The 18661-nt window shown below is 39.1% G+C and overlaps 1 protein-coding gene across 2 annotated transcripts in view; it reads right to left on the minus strand.

The window, feature by feature from the left end:
- The window catches only part of COL14A1 (collagen type XIV alpha 1 chain), a 165668-nt gene that overhangs the window by 107089 nt on the left and 39918 nt on the right, over positions 1-18661 (minus strand). For both annotated transcript variants that reach the window (XM_054019187.1, XM_054019188.1), the window contains exons 6-12: positions 14171-14326; positions 10645-10764; positions 8493-8657; positions 7883-8044; positions 6264-6415; positions 4868-4997; positions 1069-1214 (exon numbers count right to left, since the gene is read on the minus strand). In XM_054019187.1, coding sequence (XP_053875162.1) covers positions 1069-1214; positions 4868-4997; positions 6264-6415; positions 7883-8044; positions 8493-8657; positions 10645-10764; positions 14171-14326 — 1031 coding nt within the window. The remainder of the gene's footprint in view (positions 1-1068; positions 1215-4867; positions 4998-6263; positions 6416-7882; positions 8045-8492; positions 8658-10644; positions 10765-14170; positions 14327-18661) is intronic.

Consider the following 18661-nt stretch of genomic DNA (forward strand, 5'->3'; position numbering starts at 1 on the left):
AAGACGCTGCTTTATTAATCAGAAGTCTGTCTACAGGCTGAGGCTTGGTTTTGCTTTTTGCTATTTCAGGTGTGTACCATTTTCCCCTTGAGCTGCTTCAGTAGGTGCCGCATTAACCGGGACTGATTTATTTATTGAAAGATCTTTCGACAGGGCGAGGCTCAGTTTTGCTGATGTCAGCTAGCTTTCAATGAGGCCCCATTTTCAAGAGGGCTACATGATTATAGCTACTCATTTTGCAAAGAACACAAGTCTATTCGAGCTCTCAGTGGCTTCCTACACCCTTTCCAGAATGTTGCATGCACTTGCATGCTGTCAGTGAGTCCTTATATAAAATACTCTTAATTTCACATACAGTCAATGGAGCATAAAACAATTTTAAATCTTAGCCCTAAGATTGCACTGGCACTATATTAGCTGTTTCCAAAAGTCCAGTGATATTTCTAGTGACAACATAATATTCTGCCTGTCATTTTATCTAATCGAGAACTGTACCTAACTCTGTCGTTCTTGTTCTACTCAAAGTTTAAATTAATCATTTTATTCTTTCTAAAACTAACTTAAAAAAAAGCAAAAATAAACAAAAAATCTTTGACGTTTATTAAACATAAAAGAATGAAAATAAAACATAGAAATGTCACATTTACTAATTTAAGTTGATTTACTTTCCAAAGTGCAACTATAAAGAAAAAGACTAAAACTTCATGATTTTCTAAATCTATTTTTCAGAAAGATCAAGTCATTTGTGTTTTGATTTCTTTTTTCCTATGTTTGTGTTTTTGCCTTCATGCTATGATACAATATTGCCTCATGAATCATTCCAAGAGACTCCCTTTAACTCAGCTATAACTTGTGGCATTTCTGTGTACTAATGAGGACAAATTTGAAAATACTGAAAATTAAAAATAACTACTTGGCATGCAATTTGCACAGAAAGTCAACAATATGTATGGTACTTTAAAAGCTAGAAAATAGACAAGCTTTGCAGGTAAGGACCATCTGACATTTTGTTCTTTAAATGTTATGTTTTTTAATAGGTAGAATCCAAATGAAAGCTAAATACATCACCTCCTTTTCATCTGAGGCCTGTCCCTCTGTAAGGGGAGCATATAGGATCATGTAACCAGAGGCACCCGCTACTCCATTCCACTTTGCTTTCATGCTGCTCTGTGACACATTATACAACTGTAGATTTGATGCCGTAGGCAAAGCAACTGCGACAGAAAGAAGTAACAAATTTTCAATTGCATCTAAAAAAACTTGCTTAACATTTCATAACATTTTGTTTGACTGTAGGGAACACAAAGGAATCCAGCAGAGTAAACACTGGAAACACTGTTTGCCATAATAACAAAGAGCTATAAAAAGATCTCAGAATTAGAGAGATGGGAAAAGGACTTTGCCATTTATCCAAGCCCCCAGTCAGAGCTGGATTGTTCTTACAGAACATTTCTAGTACTTTGCCTCTGTCAGATTTTCAATCCTACAAAAGCAAGGACTTCTACCCTTTCTCTTGGGAGAATCCTCAACAATTTAACAGATATAGTTGGAGCAAACTGCTCCATGCACAGGTCCCACCCCATCTCTCTTCCAGATCTGCATGGGGGTGAGGATTGGTGGTGGAGAGTGGGTAGGCCCATACATTGGGGTAAGCCACATGGCAGCCACATGGGCCCTGAATTTTTAGGGGTAGCTTCTGCCTGGCAATAACCTCTTCACCCCCCCAGCCACAGTGTGGGAGGCATGTTCATGGTGAGGGGGCAAGGTCAAGAGGAGCAACAGATGGCTGAGCTGTGTTCTAACATGGGGTTGTGCCTAGGGTCCTGGGTTGCCTTAATTAGCCTTCATGATCTGTGAAGATCATTTTCCTAGCCTGTTGCTTTAACCATGTCACCCCTTTCTTTGACTCCCTCCACTGGTGCCACCTTCTCTATTGCTTCAAACATAAGCTACTTGCCTTCACTTTCAAGGCCCTTCATGCCCTATCCTCACCCTCCCTACCATCTCTCAATCACTACTGAGCCTCCAATTGGCCCATGATGCCAGTCTTCATTGGCCACTCGTTAAATTTTCAAACAAGCACTTTCATCCTTTTTCCCATGTTGTGCCTCATGCTTGGGAGGAGCTTCCCATAAACATCTGCAAAGCAACATCATTATCCTTCCAACCCCTCCTTAAAACTCTCCTTTCCGGTGATACCTACAAAAAGTTTGATAACAGATAGGGTACTGGTGTGCTGGAACCATTGTCCATCATGCTGACCAATATTATCTCATTGTTTCCTTGTACTCCCTCATCTGTCCATTTCTGTCTGTTGTCACTTGGTTTATACTTAGTTGTAAGCTTTCTGGGGTAAGAACAATTTTTTGTTTTGGGTTTGTACAGAGCCTAGCACAATGGGGTCCTGGTCCATGACTAAGTGTCCTAGGCACTCCGATAAAACAAGTTATAAATAATAAGGGAAGAGAGAGAGAGAGAGAGGAGGAGGACAAAAAGATGGGAAGAAGGAGACAGTACTTCTGCTACAATTTTCAAATTAAAATTAATTGCAAATGTCAAAACTTTAAGAGCATATTAGACAAAGATCATTTGCAGCTGGGGTAGACACCTTATAATGCCAATAACTGAAAAAAATTAAATTAAGAGGAAATTTTCAAGTAACTAGAATAAATATAGCTATAAAGAAAGCACACATTTGCAAGAATTTTCAAATAAATATACATTTGATACTTATTTTGCATTTTTCAAAGTGATTAAAAGATAGGCTCCTCTTACTTTCCTGTATTTTATGCATTTATAGCACTGAATATATTTATCTAAACAGCATACTACTGTAAAGTCATTTTTAATGTACTATATACACAAATGTGATAGTTTTCACGTTTGTGGTTAATTTTAACCTGTCAGTGTCACACAAGGTAAAATATGTAAACTATAATTTTTCACAGATTTCAGCTGGCATGGTGAAAAATACTTCCAAACTGCAAATATTTTATAACCTGGAGTGACTGATACTTACACATTTCAGACTATTACTTATGACACTCAAAGATTTGTTTATATAATGCTTGCAGCCACACCACCTTGGGCTGTGATCTGATCGGATCTCAGAAAATAAGCAGGGCTGGGCTTAGTCAGAACTTGAATAGGTGACTTCAAAGGAATACCAGGCGCAACAGGAAATGATGCTATTCGCTCAGTATGTGACACTTTTCCCACTGAATCAGAAATTAACCAATTTCTAACATGGTGTTATAGAACATAGTGCTGCTGGAGATTCAATTTTTTTGGATGAAACAAAAGGCCTAGGTCTCAAACATATGTAACAAGATCCCATCTCACTTTTTGCAAGTTTGGGAGCGTTAGCTTTGATTTCCTGGCTGAATCCCAAACTAGATAATTGCATTCTGCCTAACTTCCACCCTGTAGTTTCAACTGGAAAAGTGATTCTTCCGTTCACTACGTAAGATCTATCATATTTCTGGGACAAAATGATTGCATTTGGGGTGAAAATATTTGAATTAAATAAAATGTAATATGACATAGGGCATGGCTACACTTGCAGATGTAGAGCGCTTTGAGTTAAACCAGCCTTCGAAGAACGCAGTAGGGAAAGTGCTGCAGTCTGTCCACACTGACAGCTTCAAGCGCACTGGCATGGCCACATTTGCGGCACTTGCAGCGGCATTGGGAGTGGTGTATTATGGACAGCTATCCCAGCATGCAAGTGACTGCAACGTGCTTTTCAAATGGGGAGGTGGGGTAGAGTGTGACAGGGAATGTGTTGTGTGTATGTGGGGGGAGAGAGAGTGGGTTTTTGGGGGGCTGAGAGCATGTCAGCATGCTGTCTTGTAAGTTCAGACAGCAGCAGACCCCTCCTTTCCCCCCGCCTCTCTCTCACACACAGCATTCCACAGTAATGGTTGCTTTGTCTCGGAGCAGATAAGCATGACGGCTGTCAGAAACGGAGCTTTGAAAGGGCATATCCGCATTCCTGCAGCGATTAAAAAACAATGAAAAGAATGGCCACTTGACTTAAGGGGATTATGGGACGTTTCTGGAGGCTGATCAGAGCGCAGTAATGCAACACCTCATTCACACTGACTCCCAGGCGTTGTAGCCAAGGCACAGCAAACGTTATTCCACTCGCCAAGGTGGAGTACCAGGAGTGCTCTAGCTGCGGAGTCAGAGCGCTTTACGTGCCTTGCCAGTGTGGACAGGTAGTGAGCTAGGGTGCCCGGGGCTGCTTTAATGTGCTCTAACTCAGAAGTGTAGCCAAGCCCTGAGAGGGGCCTACCCCTCTAAGCTACTTATATGACCCCCATTGAATACTTCACAGTGTAAAATGTAATTATCTTACAACATCCCTGAGGTAGGGAAGTACAATTATCACAGATGAGAAACTGAGGCACAGAAAGTCAGAGTCACTTCCAAAGGTAACTTAAGAAGTCTGTGGCAGAGCAGGAAATTAAACACTTGTCTCTCCAGTCCTGAACAGTCCCCTGTTCACTGAACCTCCCGTCAGCTCTTAAGGAACGAAGGCCAAAAAGTGGAAATAAGGCTGTATGCCTAAGCCATAAAGTTTAGATCCCGCTGCAGCTCCAAACTGTTCCGAAGTCTAGGAGTGTTATGATTTAGAGACTTGGTTTGGCCCCTTACAGAGAGAATATAACTGGCTCAAAGTTTGGGACCCACGTCTTTAGTTCAGGCCCAAATCTAATAAATAAATGTTGGACTATACTAGTAAAAAGAGCTAACGAGAAAAAAGACTTGATTGTGATCCCTTACTCACACTGAGCAGTGCCTACCCACCCAGCGTTCAGTGTTACTGAGTCAGGTCCATAACAAATTGAGTGAGGATACTTACGTGTGGTTTCAGTACCACGGAGACCCTCACTTGCAGCACTTATATATATAGCAAACACTGCTATCTGATATTCAGTTAGAGACATCAGGTTTTTTAGAACTGCTGTTGATACACTTCCATCCACCACTACCTGTTTGGGGAAAAATTCAATGAAATAAGTATAAAATAAATTCATTTTATTACTATTTAATCCATCTTATCGGTTTGTCTTATCTGTCATATTTCTAAGACACTCCTTGGCATGATACATAAATGTTAATCTATCTATGTTTAACACAGCACAAATGACATTTGTATCTTAGTATACAGTACGGTAGCCAGGAAACAGAATGGCAAACATATGCATAATGAGGAATCTTAAGGCAATACAAAGCAGCACATTGGATCAAAGGAAATGTTAAAAATACAATTAGCCTAATGGAAATTAACAATATTGTGTAATGGACACTTTCTGATATATTTATTATGTAATTCAAAATTTCATTATAGTACTGCATGCACATACCTGTGTACACACACACACACACACACACACCACAACAACAAAATATCTTCAAAAAATAAAACGCATTTAACCTCACCCTTTATACTGCTTTTGTTGTCCTGCCTCCACTCTCCATCCCTTCCCATACTGTTCTGAAAGTTGTCTGCTTAAGTTGTAAACTTCTTCATGCAGTGTCCTTGTTTTCATACCTACCTCCAAAGCACTTAGTGAACTGTTGGTGCTACACAAATAATAAATATCCATCTGGCCCCCTGGTCAGTTTTAGCCAGATCCCCAACTCTACATCCATGGGTTTTTTTAACATGAGTTATGTTTCCAAAGCTCAAACTCTATCCCTTCTGCCCCTTTCTGGTCCTGTATCCTTTGAAATAGCATCATACAGAGTTGATCCAACAAGGAAAGCTGATGTATAAATAAAAACACAGTTTACATATTGGATTTTAGGTCCTACCCTTGAACAATGTAATCACAGATTGTGGTGTATGTTTACACAGCCTGTGGTAGCAAGCCCCCAATCCTGAGTCAATGTACTCGGGTTCATGGACTCATGCTACGAGCTAAAAATAGTGGTGTACATGTTGTGGCTCGGGATGGAGCTCAGGCTGTGAAGCGGGCCTCAGAGCCTGTGCTCCAGCGCAAGCTGCAATTTAAAGTTCTGCCTACACAGCTACTTTTAGCGCAGTAGTGCAAGTCCCACAAGTCTGAGTCTGTCGGCCTGGGCTCAGAGATTTGCTGCCGCAGGCTACCACTGACTGTGTAGATATACCCATAAATGGAAGCAGCATCAGGCCTATGATCAAGTGCTATCATTCCCAACTGGTGAATTCTTTCTATTTATGTCTACTAGAAGTTCTCACAATCAGGAACCTGATAGGATTTTCCCTCCATTACCTCCTCTGGTTGGCCTCCTCTAGTGGGATAGTACACAACTCTGTATTTTTCCACCTTGCCGGGTGCATGGGTCCAGCTAACATGGAATCCTCTGGCTGTTACCTCAGATGTGACCAAATCTGTAGGAGCTCCAAGAGTGGCAACAAATGTTCCTATAGATGAGATAACAGAGAAATTATTTTTACTCCTGTAAAATGTTTTGGTTTTGCTCTAATTGCTGAGTTCCCAAAGATCTCTCATCATTAGAAACTGAATTAATTGGAGAGGGCACATTTATTTAGTCAGTTTTTAATATTAACTAACATACAATTCTCAGCAGGACCAGGCCTCCATTGGTTTATGTGGAAAACTTTACATGCAACACACACAAAGGTTTCAGCACAAACGCTTTTACAACTGCAATGGTTCTCCCAAGCTTTCCTGGTTGCCTGCCCTCCATGCATTCACTCCCTCCCCAGGTGCTTCCAAACACCCTCTCCCCAAGTTCCAGAACCAGCCAGGAATCTCCACAGCTGTGAACCTGCTACAGCACTCAGCAAGAGAGCCTGTCCCCTGTATTCCTTGGCAGGTCTGCAGGTGGGGTGGTATCTGACAAGACACATTGGAGCTACACTCGACAGACATCTACCTCTCAAGACTCTCCCTCCACCCACCCCCCGAGATTCTTCATTGGTTCATGAGCCCTTTGACGGCCATGTCTTCCAATCCACTGCTCCCCCCACACCCAGATCATGGCCAGTCACAGATCCCCCTACCATCTGTGTAATTCTTAGGAGATCCAGGGGGAAGAGAGAAGCCTACTAATGCAACATCTTTTCAGTACACAGCTTCAGATGCATGTGCAATGCAGCCTTCCTCAGTGAGGCACTTCATAAGCTTAGGGAAATGCATCTGGCATTTGCATATGCTGCATACGATTTTACAGGGTCACAGCTCAGTCAATTCAAATACATTTCTCTGGAACATTTCAAAGATACTTTCTCAAGGAGGGCTATTTCTCTGAAGAATTTCAACATTCTACCCCTAGCATTTTCAGCTGCTCAAAAGGTCCTAAGGTCAGCAGAATTTTTGTATACTTGTAATTTTTCCACCCCCACAACCTTTTCTTGTATTCCAAAATGCTGGGTTGTTTTTTTTGCTGAGAGATTAAAAAAATAAAAATAAAAAAGTTCAACTTCATGTAGAGACCAAGCCTGGGAAACTTCAAATTGAAAGTTTGGCAAAGTTATGAGACTAAGAAAACAAGGGATTAGAATGGAAACCAGGGCACAGCCTTAATTAGCTTTGCTCCTTCTTTAATTCATCCCCAAACCTGCACACCTGCATACCCTCTTTTTACCTGTTCACTGGTGATAGCTACAGCAAAATGAATGCACTTTTTTTCATGTCACCTAACACAATAATAACAAAAGACAAATTACTATCATGGAACTAAGCAAAAGATATTAGCATACTCGTGAAATACGCACCAGAAAAAATACCTTCTCTGATAATGTAGCATCCTGGTAGCAAAATGTACATAGAAAGAGTAAAATGTCAGAAACTAGTTCAAAACTGTCCCTATTCTAAAATTGGATTTGCTGGTATAATATCAAGATCAAACAAAGTTTCTTATTTACCTTTGATTTCCTTTTCCTGTTCCTCCACTCTTGAACACACTGTTCTCGTAAGACCTTCTACAATGGTGTGCATGAAGTTAAAGTCAGCAACATTGTAGACATGAGTACTGTCTGGTTCAGAGGCAATCTCTTTGAGTTCATTTATATCTGCATTCTTCACACCTTACAGTGGAGAGACAAAATAGGAATATGTTTGCAACAAAAGAAATCAGTGTAACGTTTAAGCCGTGCAGCCTGGCCAAAGCCTACTGACGTCTATGGAGTCATTCCCCATTTCACTGGCTTCAATGTGCTTTGGATCAGGCCTACAGTCAAGCTGTTAATTACAGATAGTTATAATTAATCACAAGGATTAATTTCCAATATTACAAGTGTTACTGACATCTTTGCAGTATTCTGATGATAACTAGCATATGTTTATCCTGCTAAAATGCCAGTTACATTAACAGTCGGAGGATACTGAAAAAAGTTAAAATTTTCCAAAATATTTTGATGATGTTTAATCCAGATAGAAACACGATAGGACCCTTATAAATACACGAGATAGATAGAAAAGATCAGAGACTTATAAAAAATACACTGCAATAAATAGATACATTAGAATACATACCAATAGCAAACAATTCAACACCAGCATCACGCAGATTTTTAGCAGGTGGGATGACATCATCTTGGGATTTTCCATCTGTGATCAATATACCAATTTTGGACACATTGGGTCTTGCACCTGCTTCAGGTTTAAAGCTGTTCTCCAAAATAAAAGTTAAGGCAAGACCTAAAAAAAAAATAAAAAATAAAAAAATGGTTTGGCTGATGAAATTGTCTATGTAACACTGGTATTTTTATTGATTTTTTGAAGTTTAACTTTCTACTCAAAGTAAAGAATGCTGAGAAACCTCCTACTGAACAATAATTTATAAAAGAGAACAACTTTCACTTAAAAATATACTGTTCCAAACAGGCAGCTTGAATTAAAGGCAGGGCAAAAATGGGAGCAGTCCTCAGCAACCTTCCAATCAATAAAATTATTTAAAACAGAGAATAGAAACTTGTTTGAAACTAAACTGGGCTACTGAGCTACTCACATACCTTACCCACCAGAGAGACAAGGTGGGTGAGGTAATATATTTTATTGAACCAACTTTTGTTAGTGAGAGAGACAAGTTTTCGAGCCATCAGAGCTCTTCTTTTATTGGACAGAAGTTTGGTCCAATAACAATATTACCTCACCCACCTAGTCTCTCTAATATCCTGGGGCTGATATGGCTACAACTACACTACATATTACTCCACCAGGGAAGTTAGAGGATTTCATCTATTAGTAAATTTGGTTTCCAATTCAGCAAAGGACTACAAACATGACTACCATTAACATGGACGTCTCAAGATTGAAAGCATCAGGACTATTCACATGCTTAAAGTTAAGCACATGCTGAAGTCATTTGCTGAACTGGTATTTTAAAGAGTAACATATACATTCTGTTTAACACACATTTTTAGAAATGCTGGCCAAATTACAGATGATATTTCTGTAATGAAACAGCCTTTAGTTAGTTTGTCAGCAGAAGACACTGAAACAGGAAATCAGATTGCTAATTTCAGGCCTGAACCTGAAAACCCTCCCACAAGTTGTTCTTCTAGTTCCACTGAATATGGGACAGATCCTGAGCAGCTTTCATTGCCCTCAGTTCCCACTAGAGTCTCTGAGAGTTGACAGTGCTAAGTTTTACGGGAGAAATTCACCCCGTGCAGAAATCCTGCACAAAAACCCATTTACCACTTAATTTAGGCCATTAAAATCCAGTTGCCAAGTACAATCTTTTATTTTAAAACTTTTTACACTCACAAGCTGAGGAGAAGCTTAAATTATTACTGATTTGGGAGAGGCAACTTGGCTCTAATTTGAAAGTTAAAATGAAGCCATATGAAAAGAGGTTAGGCAAAAGCCACCTCTAATGTCAGAATATAATCATCATAGTGGATTTATTACTTGCTTCTTGGTATTTCTATCAAGCATCAGTTCAGCTATGGTACCACAATATATCCCTTCTATTCCCAGTCCAACCATAATAATTCCTTCCACCAAAATAATGATTGGTGGAGGAGAAAAGGGAAACTTCTAAGCCTCTCTGGAAAAAATAGTTTGGCAATAATTTACTCTTTCAGTCCATTATCCTCCAGACAAGAAAGCCAAGACTATTAAGTGTTGCACTGATGCTATGGGATTCCTCTCCAGAGAATATATATTTTATCATATTGACAAGTATCCCGCAGCTATCCACCTCTAAATTTCCAAAGAGCCATGCAGGGTTTCAATACCATGAAAGTTAATGGGAGTCTAAACCCCCCAGGTGATTCTTTGAAAATTTACCACCCCCAACTGTCAGATGTTAAAACAACACACTTTCTTTCTCCAACTGGCTGAGGTTTTGTGTATGAACAGTGTCAGTGTATATATGAATGTATGAACTTTTGCTGCTCTATCCTCTTTCCAGAATGTAAAAGTGAACTTCCTTTGCTTTTAGTTTTGGCATAGACAGATCATAGACACTCAAATTTTGTAGATTGAGGCCTGAGTCAAAGCTCATAGAAGACATGAAGATTCCCATTGACTGCAGCTACTTCAGATCAAGCTCTTAGGCAAACTTCAAAAATAAACAGCACATTCACCTTTAAGAAACAGAACAAAACCCCAATACTTTAAGTCAATGAAGCATGGCATATTTTGGAGCATGTGGCTAATGCAAAAATACATACTGTACCTGTTAATGTATTCCCTCCCTTATATGGCAGATTACGGACTGCATCCAAAACAGCATCCTTTGTGCTAAAGGCATTCAGATGCCATTCAATTCGGGGATCCCCACTGTACTGAGCAAGACCTAGTGAACCAGAAATAAATACATTACATGAGATTCATTTTTTCAAGTATATACATACTAGGCTATCAGTAGTTTGCTATCATAACAGGGTTCTTTTGAACTCTTTAAAGATGAATTTATTACTCCCTAATTTGTTCTGGATGCCAACTCCCACTATGTATTTTCTAGGTTTTTCTTTCAAGTGCTAAGGAATTTAAGTAAAAGGTAATGTGCATTTTTTTCAGGCTTTAGTAAGATTCCAAGAACTCATTTCATGAAAGAGAACAATTTTATTAAATGCCTCTTTGAACAGGCTAAAATGTAAGTAGCAAAACAGATATGATATATTGTTCAAATCAGTTTTAAACATGATAGAAACCGTCTGTTGGCACTTTCTTCATTTAAAAATTCCACTGTAAAGGCCTGATCTAATGCCAATTGAAGTCAATAGGAGTCTTTTGGTTGATTTCAAAAGGCACTGGATTAAAACCTGAGATGAACATATGGCTATATGTCATCTCAGGAAGAGATGCACAGATAAAATTTCTAGACACCATAAATGACTGCTTCGTGGAGCAGCTTGTCCTGGAACCCATGAGGGGAGAGTCAATTCTTGATTTAATCCTAAGGGGAGCACAGGATCTCGTCCAGGAGGCAAATATAACTGAACCAATCAGTCATCATGACCATAATGTAATTAAATTTAACATCCTTGTAGGGGCAAAAGTAGCATTTAACTTCATAAATGGGAACTACACAAAAGTGAGGAAGCTAGTTAAATGGAAATGAAAAGGAACAGTCAGAAGGATGAAATGCTTGCAGACTGCAGGAGCTACTCACAAACACCATAGTAGAGGCTCAAATTAAATGTATACCCCAAATAAAAACAAAAACAAAAACAGTAAGAGGACCAAAAAAATGCCATCATGGCTACACAGCTGGCAGTTACAGGCAAAAAGGCATCCTTTAAAAATTGGAAGTCAAATCCTACTGAGGAAAATAGAAAGGAGCATAAACTCTGGCAAGTCAAGTGTAAAAATATAATAGGGCACGCCAAGAAAAAAAATTGAAGAGCAACTAGCTAAAGCCACAAAAACTAAAACAGCATAGAACACTTAAGCACATCAGAAGCAGGAAGCCTCACAAACTATCAGTGGGGCCACTGGCTGCTTGCGGTTCTAAAGGGGCATTTAAAGAAGACAAGGCCATTGTGGAGAATCTAAATGAATTCTTTGCATTGGTCTTCACTGTAGAGGATGTGGGGAAGATCCGCACACCCAAGCCATTATTTTTCAGTGATAAATCTGAGGAATTGTCCCAGATTGAGATGTCAATAGAGGAGGATTTGGAACAAATTGATAAATTAAACAGTATTAAGTCACCAGGGCCAGCTGAACCTTGAGAGTTCTGAAGGAATTCAAATATGAAATTGTAGAACTAACAACTATGGGATTAACCTATTACTTAAATCAACCTATGAACGAAATGACTAGAGGGTAGCTAATGTAATGTCAATTTTTAAAAAGGCTCCAAGAGCAACCCTGGCAATTACAGGGCAGTAAGCCTAACTTTAGTACCAGGCAAATTGCTTGAAACTATAGTAAGGCACAGAATTATTAGATACAAATGTGATATGGTTGGGGAAAAGTCAACACAGCTTTTGTAAAGGGAAATCATGCCTCACCAATCTATTAGAATTTTTTGAGGAGGTCAACAAATGTGGACAAAAGTGATCCAGTTGATACAGTGTACTTGGACTTTCAAAAAGCCTTTGACAATGTCCCTCACCAGGGGCTCTTAAGCTAACTAAGCTGTCATGGGATAATAGGGAAAGTCCTCTCCTGGATCAGTAGCAGATAGGAATCAGAGGGTACAAATAAATGGTCAGTTTTCACAGTGGAGAGAGGCAAATAGCAGGGTCCTCCCAGGATCTGTATTAGAACCTGTGCTGTTCAACATATTCATAAATGATCTCGAAAAAGAGAGGAACAGTGTGGTGGCAAAATTTGCAGATAGTACAAAATTACTCAAAATTGTAGTCAGCTTTGTACTTAACTAAGACATACAAAGGGATCTCGCAAAACTAGATGACTTGTCCCCCGGTCATCTAGTTTTGTGAGATCCCTTTGTATGTCTTTACAGATGACAAATGAAATTCAATGTTGGTAAATGCAAAGTAATGCACAATGGAAAAAAATAATCCCATTTATACATACAAAAAGATGGTTTCTAAATTAGCTGTTACCACTCATAAAAAGAGATCTTGGAATCATCATGGATAGTTCTCTGAAAACATCCATTCAATGTTCAGAAGCAATCAAAAGAACAGATATTTGGAATGAGATATATAAGAAGACAGAAAATATCATAATGCCACTATATAAATCCACGGTACACCCACATCTTGAATACTACATACAATTCTGGTTGCCCCATCTCAAAAAAGATATATTAGAATTGGAAAAGGGTACAGAGAAGGGTAACAAAAATGATTAGGGGTATGGAATACTTCCATATGAAGAGAGATTATAAAAACTGGGAGTGCTCAGTTTAGAAAAGAGACAAAATATGGTAGAAGTATATAAAAATCATGAATGGTATGAAGAAAAACAGTGTTATTTCCCCTCTGCATAAGACCACATTGGGTATCATCAAATGACATTAATAGGTATCAGGTTTAAAACTAGGGTGACCAGATGTCCCGATTTTATAGGGATAGTCCTGATCTTTGGGTCTTTTTCTTATATAGGCTCCTATTACCCTCCACCCCCTGTCCCGATTTTTCACACTTGCTGTCTGGTCACCCTATTTAAAACAAGCATAAGGAAGTACATCTTCACATAACGCACAGTCAGCTTGTGGAACTTGTTGCCAGGGGATGTTGTGAAGGACAAAACTATAATTAGATAATTGAGGATAGCTCCATCAATGGCTATTAGCCAACTCTGTGCTCCAGATGTTCTTAAACCTCCAACTGCCAAAGCTGGGACTAGACAAAAGGGGATGGATCACGCAAAAATGATGTTCTGTTCATTACTGCTGAAGCATCTGGCAGCGGTCACTGTCAGAAGACAGGATACTGGGCTACATAGACCATTGGTCTAACCTAGCATGGTCATTTTTATGTTCTTATGAATATAACAATTCATTATGAGAAATACCTTGTGTACAATGATCGGGTCCAATCTTACAAGCTTTCCATTCATGTTACTCCCATTGATTTAAATGGAAATTCTGTGTGTACAGTGCTTTCAAGATCAGGTCCTAATATTTTTATTCATGACAAATAAAGAGGATGATGTATGATGTACAAATATGTAGGGATTAAGTTCATTACTACCTTGGAAATCAAGGGTTTATTGTTGTTTTCTTTTTTGTTTGTTTTAATTCAACTGTGAACTTACAGAATTTTCTTTAGAAACCTTACCTATTCTTGTTTTCTCAGAAGCCACATTGAAGGCACCAACCAGATTTTCCAGGAAAAGCCGGACAAGTCTGAAGTTGAATCTGCCAATACTCCATGAGCCATCTATCAGGATCACAATGTCTGCAATTGCTGGAGTTTTACATGTAAACTGACTTTCTGTAATTCATAACATGGAAAATAAAATTTAATCACAATGACACTAGGACAATTAAAAATTTCTGGGATTTTTCCTTCCAAGTTTAATACTTAAAAGACAATATAGTTTTTTATAGACCATAAAAATGATGCTGAGCAAGGTTATTAAAAATAAATACATTAATAAGATATTGTCAATATGTTCTAGACTCTTATTTGAGTGAAATTAATGTTTAGAAAAAGTATTAATTACTTAAAAATACAGTGTTCTAGGAAATAAAAAGCATAAACTGCTATATTGGTAGAATAGCATCAAATGGCAGCTCATGTTTACATTTTGATTCCTGGGGATATATGCACTGGACTTCTAGAATGTAACAGAATATAGATTATGTTTACTGCATAAAACCTGCTATGTATGAAGTAGGACAGATCACAGAACACATGGATAATTCTAAAAAGCTGTCACCAAGTGGGGAGGTCCTCAGCTGGTGCAGAAGGACATAGTTCTGTTGAATTCAATGGAGTTGTGCTGATTTGCACCAGCTCAGGATCTGGCCCAGTGTCTCTTGTACAATCAGAAAGGAAAAGCAATGTACAAAACCGGAGGAGAGTCACGGAAGAGAAAACTGAACTTTGGAAGCAGTGGAGATGTCTGTTAATATTCTTGCTGGCGTGGTTAAATTACAGGGAAACTGGAGGAAAGTGGTAATAGGGAAAGGGTAACAGAAAGTTAAGTAGGTTTTAGAGTCACTCATAGCTAAGACAACAGGAAGATTTTAAGGTAAGAGACAGAGATAAAAGAGTTCCTGACACACTAGGCTGGACAAGCGAAATTGCAACATTCAACTGTGAAAGTAGCAGTGAGGCAGCTGAGAGAAGGCAAAATAATGCAGCGGATCAGGCAGAAGAGTGGATGGTTATAACATCACAGAGCTAGGGGAAATCATGGAATTTCATGACCAGAGGAGGGGCTGAACTGGATTCAGGGATGGAGAGGATGCTTGTGATGGTGGACAACAGTTACTGATAGTTTGCATGGCCAAGAGAAGGGAGATGAATGGGGAGCTGTCATGCAGGTGTGTCAAGGGATTGCTGGATACCTGGCAGCAGCAATGAATTATCTTTTGTATGTCTGAAAGTAGGAATGTAGGAAACTCCTCACTGCATTCAATGGAGAATGAGATGAGTGCGGAAATGTTGGGGATAATTGAGTCAAACAGTACAGAAGGGGCAACATGCATTACAAACTGCCTCAATGGGTATGTCTACACTTACACCAGTATGTAGAGTACATACGCTGCACATCCAGCTAGCAAAGGTATCAACTGCAGTGTAGACGGTGAGGCACGGCTTAGGTGAGTAGAATAAAGCACCCTACATGCCTGAACCCCGAGGGTATATACCCTACACTGCTTTCTACAGGCACCAGCAGTACTTCCCACAATTATACTGCTATTTTTAGCAGTGTAGTTTCATGCTGCCTCCTTTCTACCAGAGTCTTTCCCTGCCACAATGAAAGGCTCTGTCAGCAGGGAAAGGCTCAGGCACAGAGGAGGAAGCGGGGATGCTGCTGGAGCTTTTCACTACAGACACTACACGTGTAGCTACCTGAGTACGCTGTACTCTACATGCCACCATAAGTGTAGACATAGCCAATGATAAAAGAACCTGTGTCTTTTAACTTGGGAGAGAGGCTAAGTAGACAGAAAGATGAGTTTTCACTTGGCCTGATAGACAATAAGCTCTGATTTGCATCACCTGTTTCCCCAGGAGCCACACGGTGAACTTGTGATCACAAAGGATATTCAAACATCAGCATGAGTAGTGCAGAAAGAGGTGAGTGGAGAGGGATACAAATTGCTCAAGTGCTGAGAAAAGGATAGAGTTGTTAAAATGAGGGATTAATAAGAGAGGAGGTTCAGTGAGAGAAGACGGGGTGCACATATTGGCCCTCTCAAATGCTCAGACAACATTGAATGTGATTACATACCATGTAGTCAGCAGCTTAAAACAACACCATAACAGTAATGTCACTAGAATGATTATCTTAAATATAAATACAATCTGATGTGCAGAAGGACTAAGAATGGTAGCCACAGTCACAAACTTTTTTAACTGGACAGAATTAGTCACGTTATTTGTTTCAAATTTGATATAACCACAGTGGATGGCAAACCCAGTCCATAAAGTTAACGCTAATTCACTAAAAGTATTTTATAAGGATTAGGGTGTTTTTCCTACATACAGTTAGCAGTGTAGAATAGGCTATGAACACGTGGAAAAATTCCTCTTGTGAAAGTGCCAAAACAAAACCTTTATTTCAGATTTTTACAGTACAAGACAACAGTATTTGAATTGGCAATATATTTTAGTGTATAAACACTAGAAAAACAGTAAGTATCAAGAATGTGAGCATACTGGAAAAGTGAGAATAAATTGGAAGGTAACTTTAAACAAAGCTCCCAATCCTTCTGCCATTGAAATCAATGGCAAAGTTTCCATTGACTTCAGTGGGAATAGGATTTGATTTTTCATTACTTAACTGCAGCTGATATCTGCCACTGCATTGTCTAAACATACGTATGTTTGCCCAGTTATGTTTCCTGTTGATCAATTTGCATTCCTTGACTTGTCATTAAAATGGGGGTCAGTTTTACCATCCTTACATTGCATAGTACATTATGTTCCATTCGCTTCAACAGGACTATTGGCAGAGAAAAATGCTATTCAAACCAAGTGAGGATGGAAGAACTGGTCCCTGGGTTTTCATCCAAGTAGGTACACTGCAGCACAGATGTGACTTTTCAGTGTGATCCACGGAGATTTATCCATTCACATAATTAGGATAATAGGATTTGTGTGGCTAAAGTCCCACTCACCACTTTTAAAAACTTAGTAATGGTTTCAGAATCAACCTATTTCTCACGTCTTACACATGAACAAGTTTTTGAATGAGGCCTTTTCAATCCTGTAGTTATTACTTTCCCCAAAAAACAAACAAACAAAACCCCCTCTTTAATTGGAGTAGGCAAGTTCATTTACAGCAGCAAAAGAGTAAAGAAAACAAAAAACACCTTCTTTCAATGCTTTATTTCCATATAATCAGACCAGTGTAAATAGCTGCATCAAAATAATCATTTGTGATTTGCTCCAAGATTGGATTGCAATGCCACAGAATGTGAGAGTATAGTTCACTCTTCATAGCTGGGTGCACTTGTGGGACTCTTTTCTGCATAAAACATTTAGCTTTTGTTACTTCTGTATACCCACTATTTGTTAATGTTTTCTCCAGTTCAACTTAATAGAAATTGTAGAAACTTCCCTAAAATGGAATAAACAATAGTGAGACATTAAAAGCAGTCTTGACAATTTGACAGGAATACAAACTCAACATCATCCCAGGTTACAGTGTTATTGTGAAAGAGATAGTGAGATCAAATACATTTATTCTTCCCACTGACCAAAACACAAGATTTAGTCTTTCTAAACAAAAAACAAAAAAATTTCCCTGATTTTTAAGCCAACCTCATGATTTGGGGGAGGGGGGTTCTGGCTCATGACTTTTGAATACTTGGGGGTATCAAAGTTGATATTTCCTGGGTCTTCATGGGAAGAGGGGTAGAGAGAGAGGAAGAGGTTGCACATGGACATAAGCAACACCACATGGGAAGAGGCTGAACCTCAGAAAGAGTGGTCTAATTTTCACCTAGTTTCAGATGGAGTTTGCAGAACGACATGTGATGTTTTACCTCCCTGTGACTTGACACTTTGCTCTGGTTTTCAAGAGCCAAAACACATGCTTCTTTTTCTGCTAGGAGTTGGGGTTATAATTCTTTCTGAGGCTGCACTATATCATTTCCTTTCTTATTCCCTGTCACAGTGGGAAATTAGAATAATATATCAAGAAGAAGCGAGATGGAGAGTTTAAGCAGATGGCAGTGATTGTACAATATGAATGGAAAAACCAAGATAGCTTAGTTCATAGGGTAACGAAGTACAAAAGGAAAGAAATCTGATGACAGATGTGAATGAAATATAAGATGGGAATAAAGCAAGGATGAAATATGGAATTCAGTCCAGCACAGAATGATTTTATATATGTGTGTGTGAGAGATAATATGATGGACAAAGAACTATTATTATTCTGGCATTATTATTACAACACTATGATGGCAATATCTTTGCACTGAGATCAGAGTCTAATACACCCCATATATTAAGGCAGGGACCAACCAGATGCATAAAACATGGCTGACCCTTCATTGAAACAAAGAAACATTGCTTGAATTTGAAGGGCTCAAATGTTGGAACATCGTCATGTTGTGAGACCAGTCCAACAAGCTCAGGAGCTCA

Source organism: Malaclemys terrapin, chromosome 2, assembly GCF_027887155.1.
Source record: "Malaclemys terrapin pileata isolate rMalTer1 chromosome 2, rMalTer1.hap1, whole genome shotgun sequence".
Classification (NCBI taxonomy): domain Eukaryota; kingdom Metazoa; phylum Chordata; order Testudines; family Emydidae; genus Malaclemys; species Malaclemys terrapin.